At 37.9% G+C, this 22,636-nt stretch overlaps 1 protein-coding gene across 1 annotated transcript; it reads left to right on the top strand.

Moving 5' to 3' along the window:
• The first annotated feature begins 19,122 nt into the window (after positions 1-19,122).
• Try5 (trypsin 5) lies at positions 19,123-22,409 on the top strand. The gene is made up of 5 exons (NM_001447454.1): positions 19,123-19,175; positions 20,165-20,324; positions 21,195-21,448; positions 21,812-21,948; positions 22,211-22,409. Exons 1-5 carry the CDS (start codon positions 19,136-19,138, stop codon positions 22,358-22,360), a joined length of 741 nt encoding a protein of 246 aa, NP_001434383.1. The 5' UTR covers positions 19,123-19,135; the 3' UTR covers positions 22,361-22,409.
• Positions 22,410-22,636: the final 227 nt, after the last annotated feature.

The following is a 22,636-nucleotide window of genomic DNA, read 5'->3' as shown; positions in this document are numbered from 1 at the left end:
AGCTAAGGCTGGTTTTCTAAAAACTTTTGGATGACCTTTAATTTCATTATGTGGTGGTGCAGTAGGCTCTTCTCTTGATTTCTCTGAATCTAATTTGAGTATCTTTCTTATTTTTATTTATGTTTTTGTAATTTTCTTCTAAGGCTTGTCTCTACATTTTACATTTCTCTTTTTCTTGTATCTTTTAAGCTATTTTTTAAAATAAAGCAGAGAAATAAACTGTGACGATTAAGAATAAAATAAAAATATACAAATAAAAATAATCATAATCAATATTGTGCCTATTTCAATTAATTTATCTTTTCATTGTTTGTCTCTATTTTTAAACCACATTAGTGGGCTGGTGAGATGGCTCAGCGGTTAAGAACACTGACTACTCTTCCAGAGGTCCTGAGTTCAAATCCCAGCAACCACATGGTGGCTCACAACCACCTGTAATGAGGTCTGATGCCCTCTTCTGATGTGTCTGAAGACAGCTACAGTACTTTAAACAAATAAACCACATTAGATAGCATTATATAGGGTCTAAACATCCTGCATTATTTTTTACATCCTTGTGTGCCTTTTTTAAACTTTAATTCTCCCTTTAAGGATGCTATTTTATTTTCAAACTATTTTTTTTTTTGAGCTGAGGACCGAACCCAGGGCCTTGTGCTTGCTAGGCAAGCGCTCTACCACTGAGTTAAATCCCCAACTTCAAACTATTTTTATCTGTGATTTTTTTATATGCTTTATTTTTTTTCTTCAGCATATAAACACCATTGGAAAACTCACCTGACCAAAGGTTCATCTGTACTTGGATTTCTTCTGTGTGTTGTCTCCAGTGCTGTCTCTGCTATTCAGCTTGCACCTCACACATCAAGTCCTTGCATAGCAAGGACTTATAGAGGAGTTAGGCACTTGGCTTATCACTGGTCTCCTACTTCTTCTGCCTGGTATTACTTTCAGGCCTTATGCTTGGATTGTGAGCACCCTACTGTGTGCTAAATATAACCATATAGAGTTTATTCAGAGCTGGGAACTCCATAGAAAGTCCATATGGATACGTGTAGGACTCAATAGGGGGCTGTTAAGTCCTTAATAAGTAAACTACAATCCACATAATCCCAGAGGTGAAGAGAATAACCTGTACAATTTATTGAACATGGATATGTCAATCTAATTATTACCTAGAGACTTCTGAATTTGACTAGTGTCCATGGTACTTTATAGTGTCAATTTTGGAATTTTGCTTTTTTTAAACAAAACAGAAATATTATAAATAAATATTATAATAATGTTTTCCCAAGTGTGAGGATATGGGACTATTTGGCAATAGCTGACTATGATTTTCCTCTTGCTCTACCAGAGGCATGATTTTCCTAGTTGAATATAGTTTCTGTGATTGTGTGACATTTGAACTTCTGGGAACTTTTTAGAGGGAATATAAATTCTAAGACCCCAAGAGGAGGGGTGGGTTGTTGGTTGTTAGTTGTTTGCTGTTGTTTGCTGTAGGTAATGTTTTCTTTAGCAGCTATATGTAATGAATAAACAATAATAAAAAGAAATTAGGTATAATGAAAGTGACATCAAACTTGCCTCAAGGAATTTAGTGCCTGTAATCAGAAGGAAGTTGTTTAGCAATAAAGTTGGCCCCCCTTTCCAACCACTGACTTTATTAAGCTCTCTCTATCTCTCTCTCTCTCTCTCTCTCTCTCTCTCTCTCTCTCTCTCTCTCTCTCTCCCTCATCCTTTTTTTTATTTCCTATTCAGTGTTAGGGGTTTATGTTCTGCTAGAGGAACATAATAAGAAAATGATTTCTAACAATATCCTGCTATACTTGCAGATCAGTCTCTGTCAGAGAAGTTTCCTCTTGCAATAAATGAAATGACAATAAGAATAGAGAACCAAAGCCCTTGGTCCTGCCAAGGCTGACCTCCCCCAGTGTAGGGGAATGTCAGGTTGGGGAGGCAGGGAGGGGTGGATGGTTAGGGAGGGGGAATACCCTCATAGAAGAAGGAGGAGGGGGATGGGATAGGAGGATTTTGGACAGGAAACCAGGAAAGGGACTGATATTTGAAATGTAAGTAAAAACAACCCAGTAAAAAAATGAAAAATAAAAAAAGGAATAGAGATTCCTTTGGGCATTGAATTGAGAGTAAGAGAACTTGTAACATTCAATCATAAACATGATATCTTCATCAAATTCACACCCTCAGAGCTCCTGGAACGCAGCAAAAGAAGACACAGAAAGTTTGCAATAGCCAAGGAAATGGAAGTCGCCAAAGAAACAAGACCTTCCAGACACAACGGGACTAATGAATTTATGAACTCATAGAGAAATGCATGGGTCTAAGCCAGATTGTATTCTGGCATGGAGACGATACAGAGACAGGGCCCCCATTCTTAACCCAGAAAATATCACCAAATGATAAATGCTTACAAAAGAAAAAAATCAGTTTTATGCAAGAAATTTCACTGGTATACAAACCATTTTTTACAGGTAAGTCCCATGTATGTATATCAGTAAATAAACAACAGAAATGAACTCAGTGATAATTTCAGATAATTTTTGTTTGTTTGTTTGTTTCATGAGGTTTGGTCTGAGCAATTTTTTAAAGTTTATGGGCTATTTGGTTTATATTAAGGTTTCCAATTTTGTGTTTTCATGGGATTTCTGTGTGTAAAACTGTGTACATTTCTGTGTTTGTATGTGTTTTTTGTTCCATTTCTTTAGCTGTTTCCCCTATTTGTTTTATCATATTCTAGTTTGCTTCATTTATGGTTTGTGTTTTAGTTGAATACTTATTTTCTAATGAGAGAGAGGAGGAGAAGAAGGAGAAAAAGAAATGGTCTATATATGGGTTGGTGGGTAGGTAGGAAGGTCTGAAAGGAGTTCATTGAGGGAGGATTGTGATCATAATGTAGGGAATGGAAAAAATCTACTTTAAGTAATAATTTAAATGTAAAAAGATTAAGGAAAATTAAGTAATAATAATAAGAATAAGAATAAGAAACTATTAAAATGTATAGAAAAAGAAAGGAGCAAAAAACAACCAAACCAGGAAAAGAACCAACAATATTAGGGGAACAAGTACTTAGATCTCAATAACAACAAAATATAAATGTTCTTATCTCTTCAATTAAATGACTCTGAGTGGAATGCCAAATTTAAAAACAGAACTGATGCATAAGTTAATGGAGTGGAAGTCAGTGATAGAAAATAATATTATGGTGTTTTCAGGGAAAAGGAATTGAACTTGAGATTTTTGTGTGAAACAAAATTCTCAAAACCACAAATACTGCATTTACTCCTAAGATAAATGGAACAAAAACATTCATAGGAGGATATATTGAGACAAAGAACTGAAGGAAAGGCCATCCAGAGACGGCCCCACCTGGGGATCCATCCCATTACGTACAACCACCAAACCCAGACAATACTGCTGATGCCAAGAAATGCATGCTGATAGGAGTCCCTGGTCTCCTGAGAGGCTCTGCCACAGCCTAACAAATACAGAGGTGAATGCTAGCAACAACCATTGAACTGAGAAAGGGGTTCGCACTGGAGGAGTTAGAGAAAGGATTGAAGAGTTGAAGGTGCTTGCAACCCCATAAGAAACACCAACCAGAGCTCCCAGGGACTAAACCACTACCCAAAGGCTACACAAGGAGAGACCCATGGCTCCAGATGCATATGTAGCAGACGATAGTCTTGTTGGGCACCAATGGGAGGAGAATCCCTTGGTCCTGCCAAGGCTGGACCCCCCACTGTAGGGGAATGTCAGGGCAGGGAGGCAGGAATGGTTGGGAGGATAGGCAGGTATGTGGGGGAACACCCTCAAAGAAGCAGGAGGATGGAGGATGGGATAGGGGGTGGTTTATAGATGTGAAACCAGGAAAGGGGAAACATTTGAAATGTAAATGAAAAATATCATATATGTATATATACGTGTGTGTGTTTGTGTGTGTGTGTGTGTGTGTGTGTTTGTGTGTGTGTTTGTGTGTGCGTGTGTGTGTTTGTGTGTGTGTGGTTATTAGAGTAACCGGAGGGTAAAGATTGAATATTGAGGGTATCAAAGACTATTATGGGAGAATCAATATGGTAATGGGCAATATTATGCATCCTTGTAGATGTCATTGTAAGATCCACAGTGTGATATACTCTTTGTAACGTTTTAGAAAAAAGACAAAGAAAAGAAAATTTGGTAAGGTGCTAAAAAAAATGAGAGTTCAATAGAAGTGCCCAAGTAACAAAAGTGTAAGAGAACAACAGGGTACCTAACCTCTCAGGTGAAGCATGGCAGGAAGGCACCTCAAACTTGTTTGTTTGACTTTCTATTCAGATGTCCTGCAAATTAGAACCATGAATGATTTCCTTTTTCATCAGTCTTCACTTTCATAATTTCTCCAAGTTGTCTCAAACACCTGGTATTCTTTCCTTCATCTTGGCTACTCTTATTAGTAATAGTTTCCATTGTATATTTTCTGATTCATATTACCAATGTGCTTCTCTTTCATAATTTTTAACTTAAGGCTAAATTTCTTAGACTAGCCTAGCATTATACCTAATTTATTTAATACTTTAGTTTATTATTCGTTATGATAATTATACATTAAAATCTTATTTCTCTTCACATATTGTCCTTTCTTCTCTATAAAACCAACTTCATCTTCTTTCTTGCTCTCTCAAAAACATAAAACAAAATAAACAACCACGAAAAATAAATAAGACACACACTCACACACACACACACACACACACACACACACAAAGCCTTATCAAAAAGTACATTAGAAAAACAGTGGAAACTATTTTCTGTTGATCAACTTACATGTTTAGGTGGCCTTCCCTAATCAGTGATTAATATACCCAGTGAAACTCCATTGAAGAAAATTGATTTTTCCTGTCCAAGATATTATTGTAAATTACTTCTTGCATAGGGGTGGGACCTTGTGTCCACTTACATCACTCAGGATGATACTGGGGTGTTTTTTGTCTTGAATTTGTATAGGTTCCACTGCCAGCAAATCATTGTCTCAGAATATTGTAGGATTTACAAACTTATGCAGGGAAAAACAAAAGCCTACTTTTGTTTTGTTCTTTTAGGTAGGCTGCTTCTACAAGGTGTGACACAGATCCGAGGTTGGTCTTCCTTACTATCTAATCAAGAACATCACCCAGTGGCATACCCAGCCATGGAAGAATCTTCAGTTTCACCAACTGACCTAGGAATCAAAATGACCATGGTTACTTTAAAACACAGAGAGCTCTCATTTATCTTCAAATTAAAAGAGAACTTCTGTTGGGTTCTGGGATCTCTTGCTTTCCTGGCATCTGGAACTTGCTGGTGGCTACTACCACTTCCCCATCTTCCATTGTTACACACATCTGTTCAAATTCCTGACTCTGTATATCATCCTGTCTCCTCTTATATGGGATCCTGCCCTCCCTTTTACCCCCTCCACCTCTTCTCTTCCTTCCAAGTCTCGTCCACTCTTTATCTCCTATGAGTATTTTGTTCCCCCTTCTAAGGAGGACTGAATCATCCACATTTTGGTCCTCTTTCTTTTTGAGCTTCATATGGTCTGTGAATTGTATCGGGTATTCTGAGCTTTTGGACTAATTTCCACTTATCAGTGAGTGCATACCATGTGTGTTCTTTTGTGACTGGGTTACATCACTCAGGATGATATTTTCTAGTTCTGTTCATTTGTCTGCCAATTTCGTGAAGTCATTGTTTTAATAGCTGAGTAGTACTCCATTGTGTAAATGTGTCACATTTTCTGTATCCATTCCTCTGTTGAACATCTGAGTTCTTTCTGGCTTCTGCCTATTATAAAAAAGGCTTCTATAAACTCAGTGGAGCATGTGTCCCAGGTATATGTTGGAGTATTTTTTCGGTATATGTCCAGGAGTGGTATATCTGGGTCTTCAAGTAGTATTATGTCCAATTTTCTCAGGAACTGCCATACTGATTTTCAGAGTGGTTGTACCAGCTTGCAATCCCACCAACAATGGAGGATGTTCCTCTTTATTCAGATCCTTACCAAAAACACCCCCCGAAAGGGGAGGAGGATTCCTGTAGAGACCACACTTTAACCCAGAGTTACTGTTATCTAAAGGAAATACAGGGACAGAAAGTGGAGCAGAGACTGAAGGAAAGGCCATCCAGAGGCTGCCCCACCTGGTGATCCATCTCATATGCAGCCACCAAACCCAGTCACTATTGCTGATGCCAAGAAGTGCTTGCTGATATGGATGTATTCTGAGAAGCTCTCCTAAAGTCTTACTGATAATGAACGATGAGCATGCTAGCAGCTCTCCATCTGACTGAGCTTGGGGATCCAGATGGAGGAGTTGGAGAAAAAGACTGAAGGAGCTAAAGGGGCTTGGGGTTTGCAATCCCATAGGAAGAATAAGAATATTAACCAAGCAGAAACTCCAGAGCTCTCACGGACTAAACCACCAACCAAAGAATACACATGGGGGGACTCATGGCTCCAACTGCTGCCAGAGGATGGCCTTGTTGGGCATCAATAGGAGGAGAAGCCCTCCTGTGAAGGATCCATTCCTTACTGTAGGGAATGCTAGGGCAGTGAGGTGAGTGTGGGTGGGTGGGAGAGGAAGCACAGAAGCAGGAGGAGGGAAATTGGAGATGGGGGGACCAGGAAAGGACATAACATTTGAAATGTAAATACATAAAATAGCCAATAAAAAAGAAAGTGGGGAAAAAAGAGAACTTCTGAATAAATAAAATTTCCAAATGGAATTGCCGAGGGCATGAAAAATGTAAGTTATATACACATATAGGTTCAAGAGCTTTGAGTGGGATATAAAGAGAAGATTTATTTAAATATTACCTGACTACTTATGGCTAGCCTTGGAATTACAGACTTTCACTAATTTATCATTTTTCTTCTCAAAGGAAGACAGAAAAAATTTCTTCAATATATAGAGAGGAACATTGGATGTCATAATCAGAAAAATTCACCTTATTGAAAAACATGAAAGTGTGATATGAAAAATAGTAGGTATGGGAGAAATAAGAGAGAAGAGTTGCTTTATAAAAGGACATAGCCTGTGTAACAATATTATTATAAATATATACAGGAAATTTATACTGCAGCAGGTTTTTTTATATATAGCTTGTGCCCAAATAATAACTCAGAGAGAATAAGATTTATTTACAATTTAAAAAGCATAGTAACTAGGCATTAAAATTCTATTCCAATCTTCCAGTTTAATCTTCTTACCTCCTGGATTGAATTTCTTCTTCCTAGCTCTCTCCCAGAATCCTACCTCCTTTAGGAAGTTCCACCTTATTTTCTTTTTTGCCTAATTATTGGCTTTTCAGGCTTTATTGACAACACAGGGAATAAATCATGAACATTGTTTACACAAACTTGAGATTTGAGAAGTATCTGTTTAAAGTATTTACATTAAATCTCAATAGCAGCCCCCTCTCTTCTCTCTTCCCAGTCCTGCCCTTACAAATACCTCCTCATAATTCCACCTTCTTTGAGGTAAAGGGGGAGCATGCCCTGGGTATACTCCTTCCCTGGGACACCGAGTGACACAGGATGTAGTACCTCCTCTCCCACTTAGGCCCAAAGAGGCTGTCCAGGTGTAGGAAGGGGATCCAATGGTACACAAGGGTGTCAGAGACAGACTGTGTGCTGGTTTGTTAGGGGACCCACATGCACCTCAAGCTGCACTTCTGCTACAAATGTGTAGGAGGAACTAGGTCCAGCCTCTGCATGCTCTTTGGTTGATGGTTTAGTCTTTGGGAGCCCCCTTGGACCCAGGTTAGTTGACTTTGTAGGTTTTCCTATTGGAAGACAAACTGTTCTTAACATAAACTTTACAAAACTGTATTCATATTGAAAACAGATAGTGGGATAGAGAAAATAGCCTTTGAATAATATGAGAATAATCTTTACACATCACACAGAAATATGCCTATAATCATCTTATAATTACAAAATGGGAGTATAGAATAGTAAAAGACACAAGGAAAAAAAAGGATTGGATGACTAAGAGGTGATCTGAGAAAATTGGATAGTATTTTATATAAGAAAATGATCATGTGAGTTGTTTTCATAATTAGATAATCTTTTCTACACATAGATTTACCCACTTACTCAGTGTGGTAAGAAACAGTGACTGTCAGGGAAATGGAAAATTCTACATGCATGTTCTTCCAGGAAGGCAAATACCAGAAGGAAAGTGGATGTGTAGTGTATCCCTTTAGGACTTCTGGTTTCATTGTCAGCAGAGAATTTAGCTGCCACCTGCACCTAATCTCACTAGCTCCAATAATTTCCTTATCCTCCTATTGCCTTGGGGAAGAATGCCAGCTTTAGATAATTTCTCTGGTAAAAAGGAATCCATCCATATCAATCCTTTATGAATACCCCACACTAACCTGAATGTGAATAATAAAAGTATGTCAACAGTCTGAAAATCCTGATAGACCTGAGAATATGATAGACCTTCCACATAGAGATAAGCCCCGGAGCAAATAAACGAGAAATAGCACGCAGAGATGACAACTCTGAATGGCTTAGGAGTGTGAAGCTCACACAGTCATGCCAATAATAGGACCAAAACATACTCTATGAAGGCAACGTTGACAGGTTTTGCAGTTGTTTCTGATATCCGATTTCTTCAGCCTCTGGTCAGTTTATCCTCTCAGACCCAATTGCATCAATTTTAGCCACATTTCTCTTTTGTTAAGGGACAGCTCTAGAACCACAATGATTTTTCAGGGAACTCAAACATGATCTCACCTCCAATGTGCTTTTCCATATGTCTGGGGTCAATGGAGAGAAAAGTCTCTTGTAGAAAGGGTACTCCCATTGGGTTTTATAAATAGACACAAGCTGACTAACAATTAAGTACAGTCCTTCTATGTCTGGTTTGTGCCCTACAAAAATGAAAGCTGAGTGTCATTGATTACTTAATGAATAAGAGGGGGAGGGTCTTGATACAGGAAGATTCACCACTGACCGAGCACAGCATTATAATCTTCTTACATATATAGTAAAAATATGGATATGTCTTTCATTTCTATGTGTACCTTATTCTTGTTCAGAATTCAGGTTAAACATTGCTGAAACCTACTCTTCAAAATTATTATAGACTTCATCAATAATAGGCTATTTGACCTAGGATACAAGGCAACTATTTTTTCATATAAATACCCAGGGTGACATTGATAATGCATAGTGCCACCATCGTATATGTAGACAGCATGGTTTGTATACTTAATGTTTCCTGAGTATCCTGGATATGACATGAACACAAGAGTGAAGTATCTTGAAGCTGATGCAGAAGTTCACTTTCTGATTCATGTACTTCTCTACTCTCCTACAATGTAAGTCATTTCCTACTCCAATCTTACACACTCTCCACTACAAATACTGACAACTTGAGAGCTCGGTTAGAAAAAAGATTCTCTAAAAGAATAAAAATAAATTACTATATGGACAGATGGATTCAGCTGAAATCTAATGACAGCTAAAGAAAAACTGAAACAATTTACAAATTACTGATTAATAAGATGTCTAGCTATCTAGATAAATAGGAAATAAATTTAAAATTTAAATTCTATGTAAGAACTAAAGATTTATTCTGATAAACCCAACTGTCCTTATCCTTCTAATTATCTAAATTCTACATCAAGGTAAATTATGTTTATTGCCTAATCAAGAATGAAACCTACCAGAAAAGAAACCTCATGTTATACTGAGATTTTTGATTTGTAGAGGTCATTCTGTTCTGATAGTCCATAGCTATATTTGGTATGTCTTGATTTACAGTAAGTATATCTGTTTTTCTAACCTGTAGATCTATAGTAAAACATCTTTAATAATATCTGCCATCAGGGACTTTCTAGTTGCTGCCCTCAGTTCCCCATAGACCATCACTACACACCTCTGTTCAGTTTTTCTTACCCTCTGTACATCTCGCCTTTCACTTTCCATAACCAAACCTGTCCCCTTTTTCCTCTCCCTCTCCTTTCTTCCTCCCAAGTCTCTCCCACCCTCGGCCTCTCATGATTCTTTTGTTCCCTTTTCTAAGTAGGACTGAGGTACATACACTTTGAAATTCCTTTTTCTTGACCTTCATGTGGTCTGTAAATTATATCATGGGTATTCTGAGCTTTTTTTCCTAATATCCACGTATCAGTGAGTACATACCATGTGTGTGTGTGTGTGTGTGTGTGTGTGTGTGTGTGTGTGAGAGAGAGAGAGAGAGAGAGAGAGAGAGAGAGAGAGAGAGAGAGAGAGAGAGAGAGAGAGAGAGACTGGGTTACCTCACTCAGGATGATATTTTCTAGTTTCATCCATTTGCCTGCGAATTTCATGAAATCATTGTTTTTAATGGCTGAGTAGTACTCCATAGTGTAAATGTACCACATTTTCTGTATCCATTATTCTGTTGAGGGACATGTGGGTTGTTGCAGTTTCTGGCTATTATAAATAAGGCTGCTACGAACATAGTGGAACATATGTCCTTGCTATATATTGGGGCATCTTTTTGGGTATATGCCCACGAGTGATATATCTGGGTCCTCAGGTAGTACTATGTCCAATTTTCTGAAGAACTGCCAGAATGATTTCCAGAGTGATTGTACCACTTGCAATCCCACCAGCAATGAAGGGGTGTTCCTCTTTCTTTACATCCTTGCAAGGATTTGCTGTCATCTGAAATTTTTTTTTAGTTTTTTAACTTTGATTAGCATTTTATTTAAATGTACATATCATGAATCAAAACATGAATTCTATATGGTTCTAGTTATTGTGATATTAAACTGAAATTCAATTTTAAATTATACAAATTATAAATGTAAAAATTTAATAAACAGTACACATAGATGACAAATGACATCATTTTCCTGATATAAGTAGTCTTTATATATGTTGTGTGGTCATATAATTGTCTAATTTAACTCAACCACCATTTCTTTTTATCAATTAAATTTTTATATAATACATTTTGGTTGTGTTTGGACTCTACATAAGAGATAATCAATAAGGCACATTATAGTTAGTTTACTTGTCATTAACAACTAGAAATGAGTTAGTACTATTTAATAACATTGATGTTATATATGATATAGTAATTAACTTAATCTTTAGAACTGTAGTACGAATGAAATACTTTAATTTTTCCCAATGTACTAATAAGGAAAGGGAAGGAAAGAAAAATAAGAACTTTGCCCTAAATCACACATACAAGTAGATTGCTGATGTGGAATTCTAATCCAAGTATCTTGAATCTTTCTTTTTCACTAACCACTCAAATAAGCAAATATAAACAGAAAGTAAATATGAACATTAAAAATATGTGATAGTTTTTGGTTGAAGTTCTGTGTGGCCATGGAAACAAAGCAGACTGTGCCTCTATAAATTTTTTTAAGTTGAGATAAAAAATCTTTAATCATATTGACAGCAATTATTTTCTGGCAAAAGCTAAATAGTGAATACACTTTCTTGCCAGTGCAGGAAGAACAGAATGTCCAAGGCAGTAATAATTTGCCTGCATTTAGTTGATCCTGTTTTCTGAAGACATTTTGCGGTTTGTAAGTAGCTGGAAATTGTTTTCACTGGAAAGCTGAGAAATGGCTCATAGAGAATCAAGGATTCTCCTAGGGTCACAGAAGTTAATGCCAGAGTGTGGTTAGAGCTAATTTGCCCAATTTATAATCCAATGTCCTGTTTTGATTATTAGGATGAAACGTTCTGTAGATATCTGTTAAGTCCACTTGGTTCATAACTGCTGTTAGTTTCACTGTGTCTCTGTTTAGTTTCTGTTTCCATGATCTGTCCATTGATGTTGAAGTGTTGAAATCTCCCACTATTATTGTGGGAGAGAAACGTGTGCTTTGAGCTTTAGTAAAGTTTCTCTTAAGAATGTGGGTGCTCTCACATTTGGAGCATAGATATTCAGAATTGAGAGTTCATCTTCGTGGATTTTTCCTTTGACAAGTATAACACTTTATACCTGACTTATCTTTTTTGATGACTTTTGGTTGTAAGCCAGTTTTATTCAATATTAGAATGGCTACTCCAGCTTGTTTCTTGGGACCATTTGTTTGGAATTTTTTTCAAAGCCTTTTACTCTGAGAAAGTATATGTTTTTGTCACTGAGGTGTACTTCCTGTATGCAGCAAAATGCTGGGACATGTTTACATATCCAGTATGTTAGTGTATGTCTTTTTATGGGGGAGTTGAGTCCATTGATGTTGAGAGCTATTAGGGACCAATGAGTTCTGTGACTCTAGAGAAACATGACTAATATAGCATGCTAGCCAAAGTATTACTACTATGATCAATGCTGACACATTAGCTATTGAATATACTTAAAAGAAAAACTATTTCTGATCTGCACCATGGAGTTAACCCTGTAGCACAGCTCTCAGGACCCAAATCCTGCCTGGAGAGAGCTGGTCTCCCAGGAGGACTGTCACCCTCAAGTTTACAGGCTCACAGGCTCACAGGGCTGATAGGCTCCAGTCAGAGACAGCAAGACAAACTGACTAGGTAACCAAATGGTGAAAGGCAAGCCCAAGAACATAAGGCTTCTTGGCACCATCAAAACCTAGTTTTCCCACTATCGCAAGTCCTGGATACCCTAAATATCAACAGATCTTACTATATGATGGTTTGTATATACTCGGCTCAGGGAGTGGCACTGTTAGAGGGTATGGCCCTGTTGAAATAGGTGTGTCACTTTGGGCATGGGCTTTGTCCTAGCTTCCTGGAAGACAGTATTCTGCTAGCAGACTTCAGATGAAGACGTACAATTCCTCCTGTACCATGCCTGCCTGGATACTGCCATGTTCCTGACTTGATGACGCTATACTGAACATCTGAATCTGTAAAACAGCCACAATTAAATGTTTTCTTTATAATACTTGCCTTAGTCATGGATTTTCTTCAAAGAACCAGCTCCTGGTTCTTTGAGAAAAATCAACAAGATAGATAAACCCTTAGCCAGATTAGCCAAAAGGCAAAGAGACAGTATCCAAATTAACAAAATCAGAACTGAAAAGGGAGACATAACAACAGAAACCAAGAAAATCTTAAAAAATTCAGATCCTACTACAAAAGCCTATACTCAACAAAACTGGAAAATCTAGACGAATTGGAGGATTTTTCTAGGCAGATACCACGTACCAAAATAAAATCAGGATCAGACAAATTATTAACAGTTCCATAATCCCTTAGAAAATAGAAGCAATCATTAAACATCTCCCAAACAAAATAAGCCCAGGCCCAGATGGTTTTAGTGAAGACTTCTACCAGACCCTCAAAGAAAACCTCATACCAATACTCCACAAACTATTTCCCAACATAGAAACAGAAGAAATACTACCTAATTTGTTCACTGTTTATTAAATTTTTACATTTATAATTTGTATAATTTAAAATTGAATTTCAGTTTAATATCACAATAACTAGAACCATATAGAATTCATGTTTTGATTCATGAAATGTACATTTAAATAAAATGCTAATCAAAGTTAAAAAACTAAAAAAAAATTCAGATGACAGCAAATCCTTGCAAGGATGTAAAGAAAGAGGAACACCCCTTCTTTGCTGGTGGGATTGCAAGTGGTACAATCACTCTGGAAATCATTCTGGCAGTTCTTCAGAAAATTGGATATAGTACTACCTGAGGACCCAGATATATCACTCGTGGGCATATACCCAAAAAGATGCCCCAATATATAGCAAGGACATATGTTCCACTATGTTCATAGCAGCTACTCTGAAACCTAAATCATACAAAGACCCAGCAAAGAAAGAGAATGTCAGACCAATTTCACTAATGAATATCGATGCAAAAATACTCAATAAAATTCTCACAAACCAAGAACATACCAAAACTATCATATACAACGATCAAGTAGAAGATTTCAGGGATGCATGGATCATTTTATGTACTAAAAGCAGAAATCAATCAATGTAATCCACTTCATAAACAAACTCAAAATTTTTTAAATGCTCATCTAATTAGATGCTGCAAAAATCTTTGACAAAATACTATACAGCTTCATGTTTAAAGTCCTGGATAGATCAGGAATTCTAGGCACATACCTAAACATAGTAACAGTAATAGACAGAAAACCTTCTGCCAACAGCAAATTGAAAGGAGAAAAACTTAAACCTAGCCCACTAAAATTAGGGACAAGACAAGGCTGCCCTCTCTCTCCTTATTTATTCAAGATAGTACTCAAAGTTTGAGTTAGAGTGTTTAGACAACAAAAGTAAATTAAAGGAATACAAATTAAATGAAAAAGTCAAGATATCACTCTTTACAGATGATATGATAGTATTCATAAGCAACCCTAAACATTCTACCATAGAAATCCTTCAGCTGATAAACAACTTCAGCAAAATGTTTGGATATAAAATTAACTCAAACAAATTAGTAGCCTTCTTCTATACAAAGGATAAATGGGTAAAGAAAGAAATTAGTGAAACAACACCCTTCACAGTAGTCAAAATAATATAAAATATCTTGGTGTAACTCTAACCAAGGAATATGTCTATATGTCTATATGTAAAGAAATCCATGTCCCCGAAGAAAGAAATTGAAGTAGACCTCAGAAGATGGAAATATCTCCCATGCTCAAGGATCTATAGGACTAACATAGTAAAAACATCCAAAAGCAATCTTCAGATTCAATGCAATTCTCATAAAAATTCAAGCACAATTCTTTGCAGATCTAGAAAGAGCAATTCTCACCTTCATATGGAAAAACAAAAAACACAGGATAATGTAAACAATTCTCAACAATAAAAGAACTTCTGGGGAAATCACCATTCCTGATCTCAAGTAGTACTACAGAATAATAGCCATAAAAACTGCATGGCACTGGTAAAGATACAGGCAGGTAGAAAAAAGAAATCATCTTGATCAAATGGTGCCAGTCTAACTGCATTAATTACACGAAGAAGAATGCAAATTGATCACTTTTTATATCCTCCTTGTACAAATCTTAAGTCCAAGTGGACCTAAGATCTTCACATAAAACCAGATACATTGAATTTTATAGATGAGAAAGTGGGAAATAGCCTCAAACACATTGGCACAGGAAAAATATTCATGAATAAAACACCAATGGCTCAGGCTCTATGAGCAACAATTGTAAATGGGATGTCATGAAACTGATAAGCTTCTACAAGGCAAAGGACACTGTTAATAGGACCAAATGGCAACATACTTATTGGGAAAAGAACTTTAGTAGCTCTACATCTGAAAGAGGACTAATATCTAAAATATACAAAGAACTCCAGAAGTTAGACTTCAGAAAACCAAAATAAAAAAATTGAAGAACAAAGGAAAAAACAAAAACAAAAACAAAAACTAACCCCCCCACATACAAAATTTAAAAATGAGGTATAAAGCAAAGCAGAGAATTCTCAACTGAGTAATATCAAATTGTTAAACAGCATCTAAAAGTAATGATCAACACCTTCAGTCATCAGGGTATTGCATATCAAAATGACTCTGGATTCCACTTTACTAATTAGAATGACTAAGATCAAAAACTAAGGCAACAGCTAATTCTGGCAAGGATGTGGAGAAGGAGGAACACTCTTCCATGTCTGCTGGGATTGCAAATTGGTACACCCACTTTGGAAATCAATCTGGTGGTTTCTCAGAAAATTGGAATAGTTCTACCTATAGATCCATCTACACCACTCTTGTGCATATACCCAAAGGGTGCTTCACCTTATCACAAGGATATTTTCTCAACTATGTTCACAGCAGCTTTATTTATAATAGCCAGATGCTGGAAACAACCCAGATGTCCCGCAACAAAGGAATGAATACAGAAAATGTGTACATTTACACAATGGAATACTACTCAGGTATCAAAACTAGGGCATCATGAATTTTTGGTATCAAATGGAGGGAACTAGAAAACATCATCTTGAGTGAGGTAATCCAGATACAAAAGGTCATTCACCATATGTACTCACTGGTAAGTGGGCATTATCCAAAAGTTCAGAATATCCAGGATCCAAGTCACAGACCATATGAAGCCTAACAAAAAGGAAGGCCCAAGTGTGGCTGCATCGATCTCACGTTAGGAGGGGAAGAAAATAATCATGAGAGATAGAGGGTTGGGGAGAGAAGGGGGAGAGAAAAGAGGGCAGGGTCAGGTTTGTGGGAGAGAGAGGAGAGAAGTCCAGAGGGCCAGAAGAACAAATAGAAATATGCAGCATTGTGGAGTGGGAAACCACTATAAAGTCCACTATAAAGACACAAAAGGGATGTGGGAGGCTCCCAGGACTCAATGGAAAGACATTAGCCAAAATGCACAACGGTGATCAAATAGAACCTGAAGAGACCACCTCCAGTAGATAGACATGGGCTCCAGTTAAAAGATGGGGTTACTCACCCATCTCATTTATTTTAACCCAGAATTGTTCCTGTCTAAAGAACATGCAGAGACAAAACTTGGAGCAGAAACTGAAAGAAAGTACATCCAGGGAACCCTGAGTCTTAGGATCCATCTCAGACACACTATTGCTGACGCCAAGATGTGCTTGCTGACAGGATCCTAGCATGGTTCTCCTCTATGCTTTGAGAGGTTTTGCTTGCACCTGACTGAAATGGATGTAGACAATTACAGCAAACCGTTGGACTGAGCCTGGGGACTCCAATGGAAAAGTTAGGGGAAGGTCTGAAGGAGCTGAAGGGGATTATAGTCCCATAGGAAGAACAACCATATCAACTAATGGGACTTCTCAGAGCTCCCAGGGACTAAGCCACGAACCAAAGAGCATTCATGGGTGGTTTGTCACCCCTACAACCTATGTACCAGAGGACAGCCTTGTCTAGCCTCAGTGGGAGGAGATGTACTTGATCCTATGGGGGATTAATGTCTCAGAGAAGGGGGATACTAGAGGGGTGAGGTAGAAGTGGATAGATGGGTGGGTGGCAGAGCACCCTCCTAAAGGAAAAGTGGAGTGGGGGATAGAAGGTTCACTGAGAGCAAACAAGGAAGGGGGACAATATTTAAAATATAAATGAAGGAATTAATATCAAAAAGAAAAATTGAACAAAATGGCCTCATGCTAACTATATTCCAGTAAATTTGCTTACTGTCCAATATCCTAACAATCTGTCAGCTGACTATGAGTAACCTGTGTTAGACATGCTGCAGGCAGATGAGGGATCATGAAGATAAGGCTCTGAGACACAGAGCCAGGTAAAATATAAATTTGGTGTTCAAGCTCTGCCAAGGGAAAAAAATGGCAGTAGGCGCCAGATGTTTAACTTTACTCTTGCTTGCTTAGCATTTTAGATGCCACCTGTGGCAAATCTCACATTTCACAGGAGTTTCCACATTCTTTTGGAGACTTGAGATAATGTGCCAATTTTAGGTAGCTTCTTGACAAAAAAGGAAAAGAAAAAAAATGAAGAAAGAAAAAAGAAAAAGAAAGAATAAAAAGAAAAAAGACATCTGAATGCTAGTATCTTCTTTATTAGAGATAATTCCCTTTTTTATACTCACCATACACAAGTTTTTAAAAAGAATGTGAGGCTCCACACCAAATCTATAGAGTACATGATTCTTATGTTAAATGTCTTATAAAGTGTAAAGACATTTTACTTAGAACAGTACCCCACTTAGTCATGACCCCATGAGCCATTTAGGGTATAGATGGAAGGCTGTGAGTATCAAATCTGTTGTGTAGCTGTGCCAGTCATGCCAGAGCTGGGCACAGAGATGTTAATAGGCGTCACAGGAGTGTGATTCCCCAGTACATTCTGATGCCCACTTCCTTCCTCATTCTCCATGACTGGCATGCCAGAGCCAATCACGAGGTTCTGAACTCAGACTTTTCCCATTCGATGGCATCACTAGCACATTTGTAAATTTTTTAATTGGAGAAAACTCAGTCAGGAGCTCTGCTAGTTTTTGTCCCTCAACAAAACTGAGATTAGCATACCTAAAAAGGTAAGTAGATTTTGTAACAGGGTTTCTCCAATTACTCATAACTTTAGATTTAACCTCATATATCATTTTTTAATATACTCCCTCTAGGCTGATTATGTTTCAATATATTTTCATGCTGGGATGCAGAGGCTTTGTTAAAACTTATTCACAGATGTTTTACAGGAATGTTTTCTCTGAATTAAGTCTGATATGATAGTGTCACTAAATATAAAGAATATCAGAATCCTCCTATATTTTTCATATAGGAAAATATTTGATTTGTGTTAATGACTCCTTGCTAAAATTATATTGAAGGCAATCCTGTGAACAGAACTCAGACTAAGCATTGCTGAAGTCTTTCCTTACAACAGTTATAGACTATAGACTTCTATCTCAAACCAACTGTGTTGAAGTAAGGTGATCTTAAATGCAGATTGTTAACAGAACCATGGAAGAGGACTCATAAAAGCATGAAAAATGAGGGTCAACAGTGAGAGGAGAATGTGGTGCTGTATCTCTGGGTCATATTAAGGAAACTAAATGAAACCTCAGTGTTCATACTTCAAAACACTTTTCTTGTAATAAACTTCTTAGACAGGAGAGCCAAGTAAAAACCTACAGTATGAACCATGGCTATTTCTCCCTTTGCCCTCTTATTAAATACTCCAATTCTGTTGTCAAATGTCCTTGGGTATGCTATTTCTATATGATGAATGACTCTATAGCTAAGAATCACAATGATCTCATAGTTATTAGATCCACATGGGCTCTATAGATTCCAATATCCCCCAAAATACCAGGTCTTCCTTAAAGTTAATAAACAAACATCCTGTGATATTAGGGTATATATAATGAAGGTGCTGATTCTCTACCCCATTAACTTTTTATATGAGCCTAAGAAGGACATGATGCACAGTCAGAGTCTGTTTCCACTGCTTTGCAAAGCCCTTTTTCAAGAATTAAGCGCAATTCATGTCTCCAATGGGATGAAAATTTTCTTTATCACATGTGCCTCATTTAGTCACAGAGTAGACAAACACAACATAATGATGTAAGGCTCTGCAAAATGGAAACTCACAGGTGTGTTTCTGTAGAAGCAGTGAGGGCCCTCCCCTCTGTACCTCCTCCCTACATTGGTGTATAAAGGCAGGCTTCCCACAAGTGCTCACTACCTTCTGCCAAAATGAGAGCACTCCTGTTCCTGGCCCATGTGGGAGCTGCTGGTGAGTTCCATGCCTTAACCTAGGTTATTCCCTTCCTTCTCCTAGAAGCCTTGGACCCCACTATCAAGGCTGCTTTTTTCAATCCCATCTTTACTCCAATGTTTGCTTTCTCTTTCCAGCAGCAGCCTGCTTCCAAACTTTCTCTGTAACACTACTTTATTACCTCTTACACTTGCATATATAATGTGAGCGGAGAGTCTAGAAAAGGAAAGCATGAGAAGGTTCCAGAATAGAAGCCAGCAGGACTCCTTATGGGTCCACCACCTTGAGGATACTGAATGCCTGGCTGCCTTTACAGAGTAAAGCTCCAATCTTGAAAGTTGAGACTCATAAAAGTGGAGACTAACATGTAAAAATTCTTACTTTATATGATTGGAAGAGTGACTTGTATTAGGAAGGCTATTTGTTACTATATATTTTTTAAAATTACAAAAGTAATTTGTAAGAATTTACAACATACAAAAAAATACAAATCAACGATCTTCAGCAATAACATAAACAGATCTGTCCTACATAAAGCCTGTTCCCTATTTTTCTTAACACATAGAATTGAGGTATAAAGAGTCTGTGAGTACATAAAGTACTATACACTAAGCATATTTTTATAAAATACCTCAAACCATAAAAAACCAATTGAAATCTCTGTCAGCCAAATGAGTTCAATGAATAATGATTTTCATATCAAAAAGTAGTAGATCAGAAAACCATCTCTGCACACTATTTCTGCATACTGAGAGCATTGATGATTATGTCACTCATAACAAATCAGAGTGCAGTCACCTACGTAGTATCTTCTTATTGTCATGCAGTGCTGTGTAGTGTAGAACAGTGTTGGACAAATTGTCCTATGCCTACTAGGGATACAGTGTTACCTTCTTTTTTTTTCTACTTGTATTTAGTGAAGACTATTACTTAGCTGAAAGCTGAGAGCCCACCTGCCAGGACATTGATGAATTGTGTTCTCACTGCTTTTCTTGTTTTAACTCAAGTTGCTTTTCCCATTGATGATGATGACAAGATCGTTGGAGGATACACCTGCCAAGAGAATTCTGTCCCCTACCAGGTGTCCCTGAACTCTGGATACCACTTCTGTGGAGGTTCTCTCATCAATGACCAGTGGGTGGTGTCTGCAGCTCACTGTTACAAGTCGTAAGTGATGGACCCTCACTGTACAGAACACACATTTGACCTTTCTGAGGGCAGAATATGAGATTGGGAAAGAAATGACCTGATACGGTGAATGGGAAGAGTCACAGGAAAGAGATTACTTATTTCATGAGTTCAGAGACAATAAGAATACAGATTAGGAAGCCTTTCATACCTATAAATTATCCAAAATATGTAAGTATATAGATAAAGAAAGCAAGGAAAGTTGATTGTAGGATAGAAAGAATCAAACATGAAGTCACACGAAGTCTTTCACAAATAGCAGTCCTGGTGATAAACCATGGTGATAAACCTAGTGCGAAAAAACGGTAAAGATTTTAAAAACTCATGTGCTGCTGTGAATATCACTGTAAAGAGGTAATTGAGAGCTGGTTTGTGTACCAGATGGTGTCAGACCTGAACGTGCTTCCAGATCAGCCAGATTTTAATTTGAAAATCTAGGGAGAAAGCAGAGAGTGAATTCATAGCACGTTGGGAGCTGCCACAGTCACACGGATAGAGATATTCTTATTGCACACCAGACTAGGTTAATTAAAGTATGATTTATTCTTTGCAAAGCCACAGAAGAAGAATGAAGGCACAAGGAACTATTTTGTTTATAAAAGATGGAGGGACAGGAGGTTGACGAGCAGTCTACAACTACAGTCATTTAACTCAATCGTATTACTTGTCTTTGAAACAGAAAGAAATCAGGTCTCACAATGTTACTTGTCCTCCATGACTCTGTCACTTTTGTGATATCAGACCAAGCTCCTCTCCACTCTAAGATTATTTAACAAAAAAGTGAGTAACAACTCTGAAGTATCTGCAATAATGGAGATGAAGAGTATAACATGTTTCTCTTCCAAACAGCCGCATCCAAGTGAGACTGGGAGAGCACAACATCAATGTCCTTGAGGGCAATGAGCAGTTTGTCAATGCTGCCAAGATCATCAAGCATCCCAACTTTAATGCAAGGAACCTGAACAATGACATCATGCTGATCAAGCTCTCTGTCCCCGTGACCCTCAATTCCCGAGTGGCCACTGTGGCTCTGCCCAGCTCCTGTGCACCTGCAGGCACTCAGTGCCTCATCTCTGGCTGGGGCAACACCCTCAGTCTTGGTGGTGAGTACAGCATTTTGTCAACTTCCTTCACAACTTTCCAGAAGTATGCAAGGTTCTATACTGAAACCATGGGCTTCAAAAATGCAAAACCATCGCAAGTAGCCAATAACACTGAGTTATGAAGAGTGTACAAGAGATGTATGCACAAAAACAACCTTGTTTCCAGCATGTAAACAGAGCAGATGAAGAAGGTTCTATTATTACTTCCAGAAAGGACATCAATAATGACTATTCTGGGATCTAAGTTTCTTGCTGGGACTTAATATCTTGAAGAATGTACCAGGTTCCCTAGAGTTGTCTAAACTGGAATGCCAATGGCTAGCCTCCCCTGAATCACATTTCTTTCTATTCCTTTCCTCAAAGTGAACAACCCAGACCTGCTCCAGTGCCTGGATGCCCCAGTGCTGCCTCAGGCTGACTGTGAGGCCTCCTACCCTGGAAAGATCACCAATAACATGATCTGTGTTGGCTTCCTGGAGGGAGGCAAAGATTCCTGCCAGGTAATTGGCTCCATTCTCACAAAAATGCTGTCGTTTTTCCTAGGATTGGGGTTGGGCTGCCCTAATGTATGAGGCAGGGAGTTTCCTGTAGTAGTTCATGGAAATGTGAGGAGGGCTATTCTGGAGGTTATTTCAACATGTCAGCAAGAGCAGAGGGTGGGCTACCCTAGGGAGTCATAGCATGGCTAGACTGGCGTCTTCAGAGTAATGTGTTCCTTTCTCATTATGCCTCTCCCTTCAATACTGTATTTCTCCTTCCCAGGGTGACTCTGGTGGCCCTGTGGTCTGCAATGGACAGCTCCAGGGCATTGTCTCCTGGGGCTATGGCTGTGCCCTGAAGGACAACCCTGGTGTGTACACCAAGGTCTGCAACTATGTGGACTGGATTCAGGACACCATTGCTGCAAACTAAGTTTCCTAAATCTCCTTGAAGTCACTGTGCCAATAAAGTTGATTTTTTCTGTTAGTTCCTGTGTCTCTGATCTCTTTATCCTTTTGTCTGTGTGAAATACACTCCTATTTGAACTCATTTCTCTTTATTATTGAAATGTTGCTAGCTATATACATCTTCAAATATGCTGCATGGAGTAATAGTTCAGCAACAATTTTAAAAAGTATGTATTAAGTGGTCGAAAGTTTACAGGTTTTTTTCTCGAAAAACGTATCAGTAAGTTGAGACTAAAATTGT

Source organism: Rattus norvegicus, chromosome 4 (assembly GCF_021556685.1).
Source record: "Rattus norvegicus strain SHRSP/BbbUtx chromosome 4, alternate assembly SHRSP_T2T, whole genome shotgun sequence".
NCBI lineage: Eukaryota > Metazoa > Chordata > Mammalia > Rodentia > Muridae > Rattus > Rattus norvegicus.
Note: the sequence above shows the minus strand (reverse complement) of the source record. Positions and strands in the feature narration are given on the sequence as shown.

Coding starts and splice junctions, on each gene's coding strand:
- Try5 (NM_001447454.1), top strand. CDS start 19,136: ATGAGAGCACTCCTGTTCCTGGCCCATGTGGGAGCTGCTG. Junction 21,449..21,811: donor CAACACCCTCAGTCTTGGTG/GTGAGTACAGCA, acceptor CTTTCCTCAAAG/TGAACAACCCAGACCTGCTC. Junction 21,949..22,210: donor GAGGCAAAGATTCCTGCCAG/GTAATTGGCTCC, acceptor TCTCCTTCCCAG/GGTGACTCTGGTGGCCCTGT.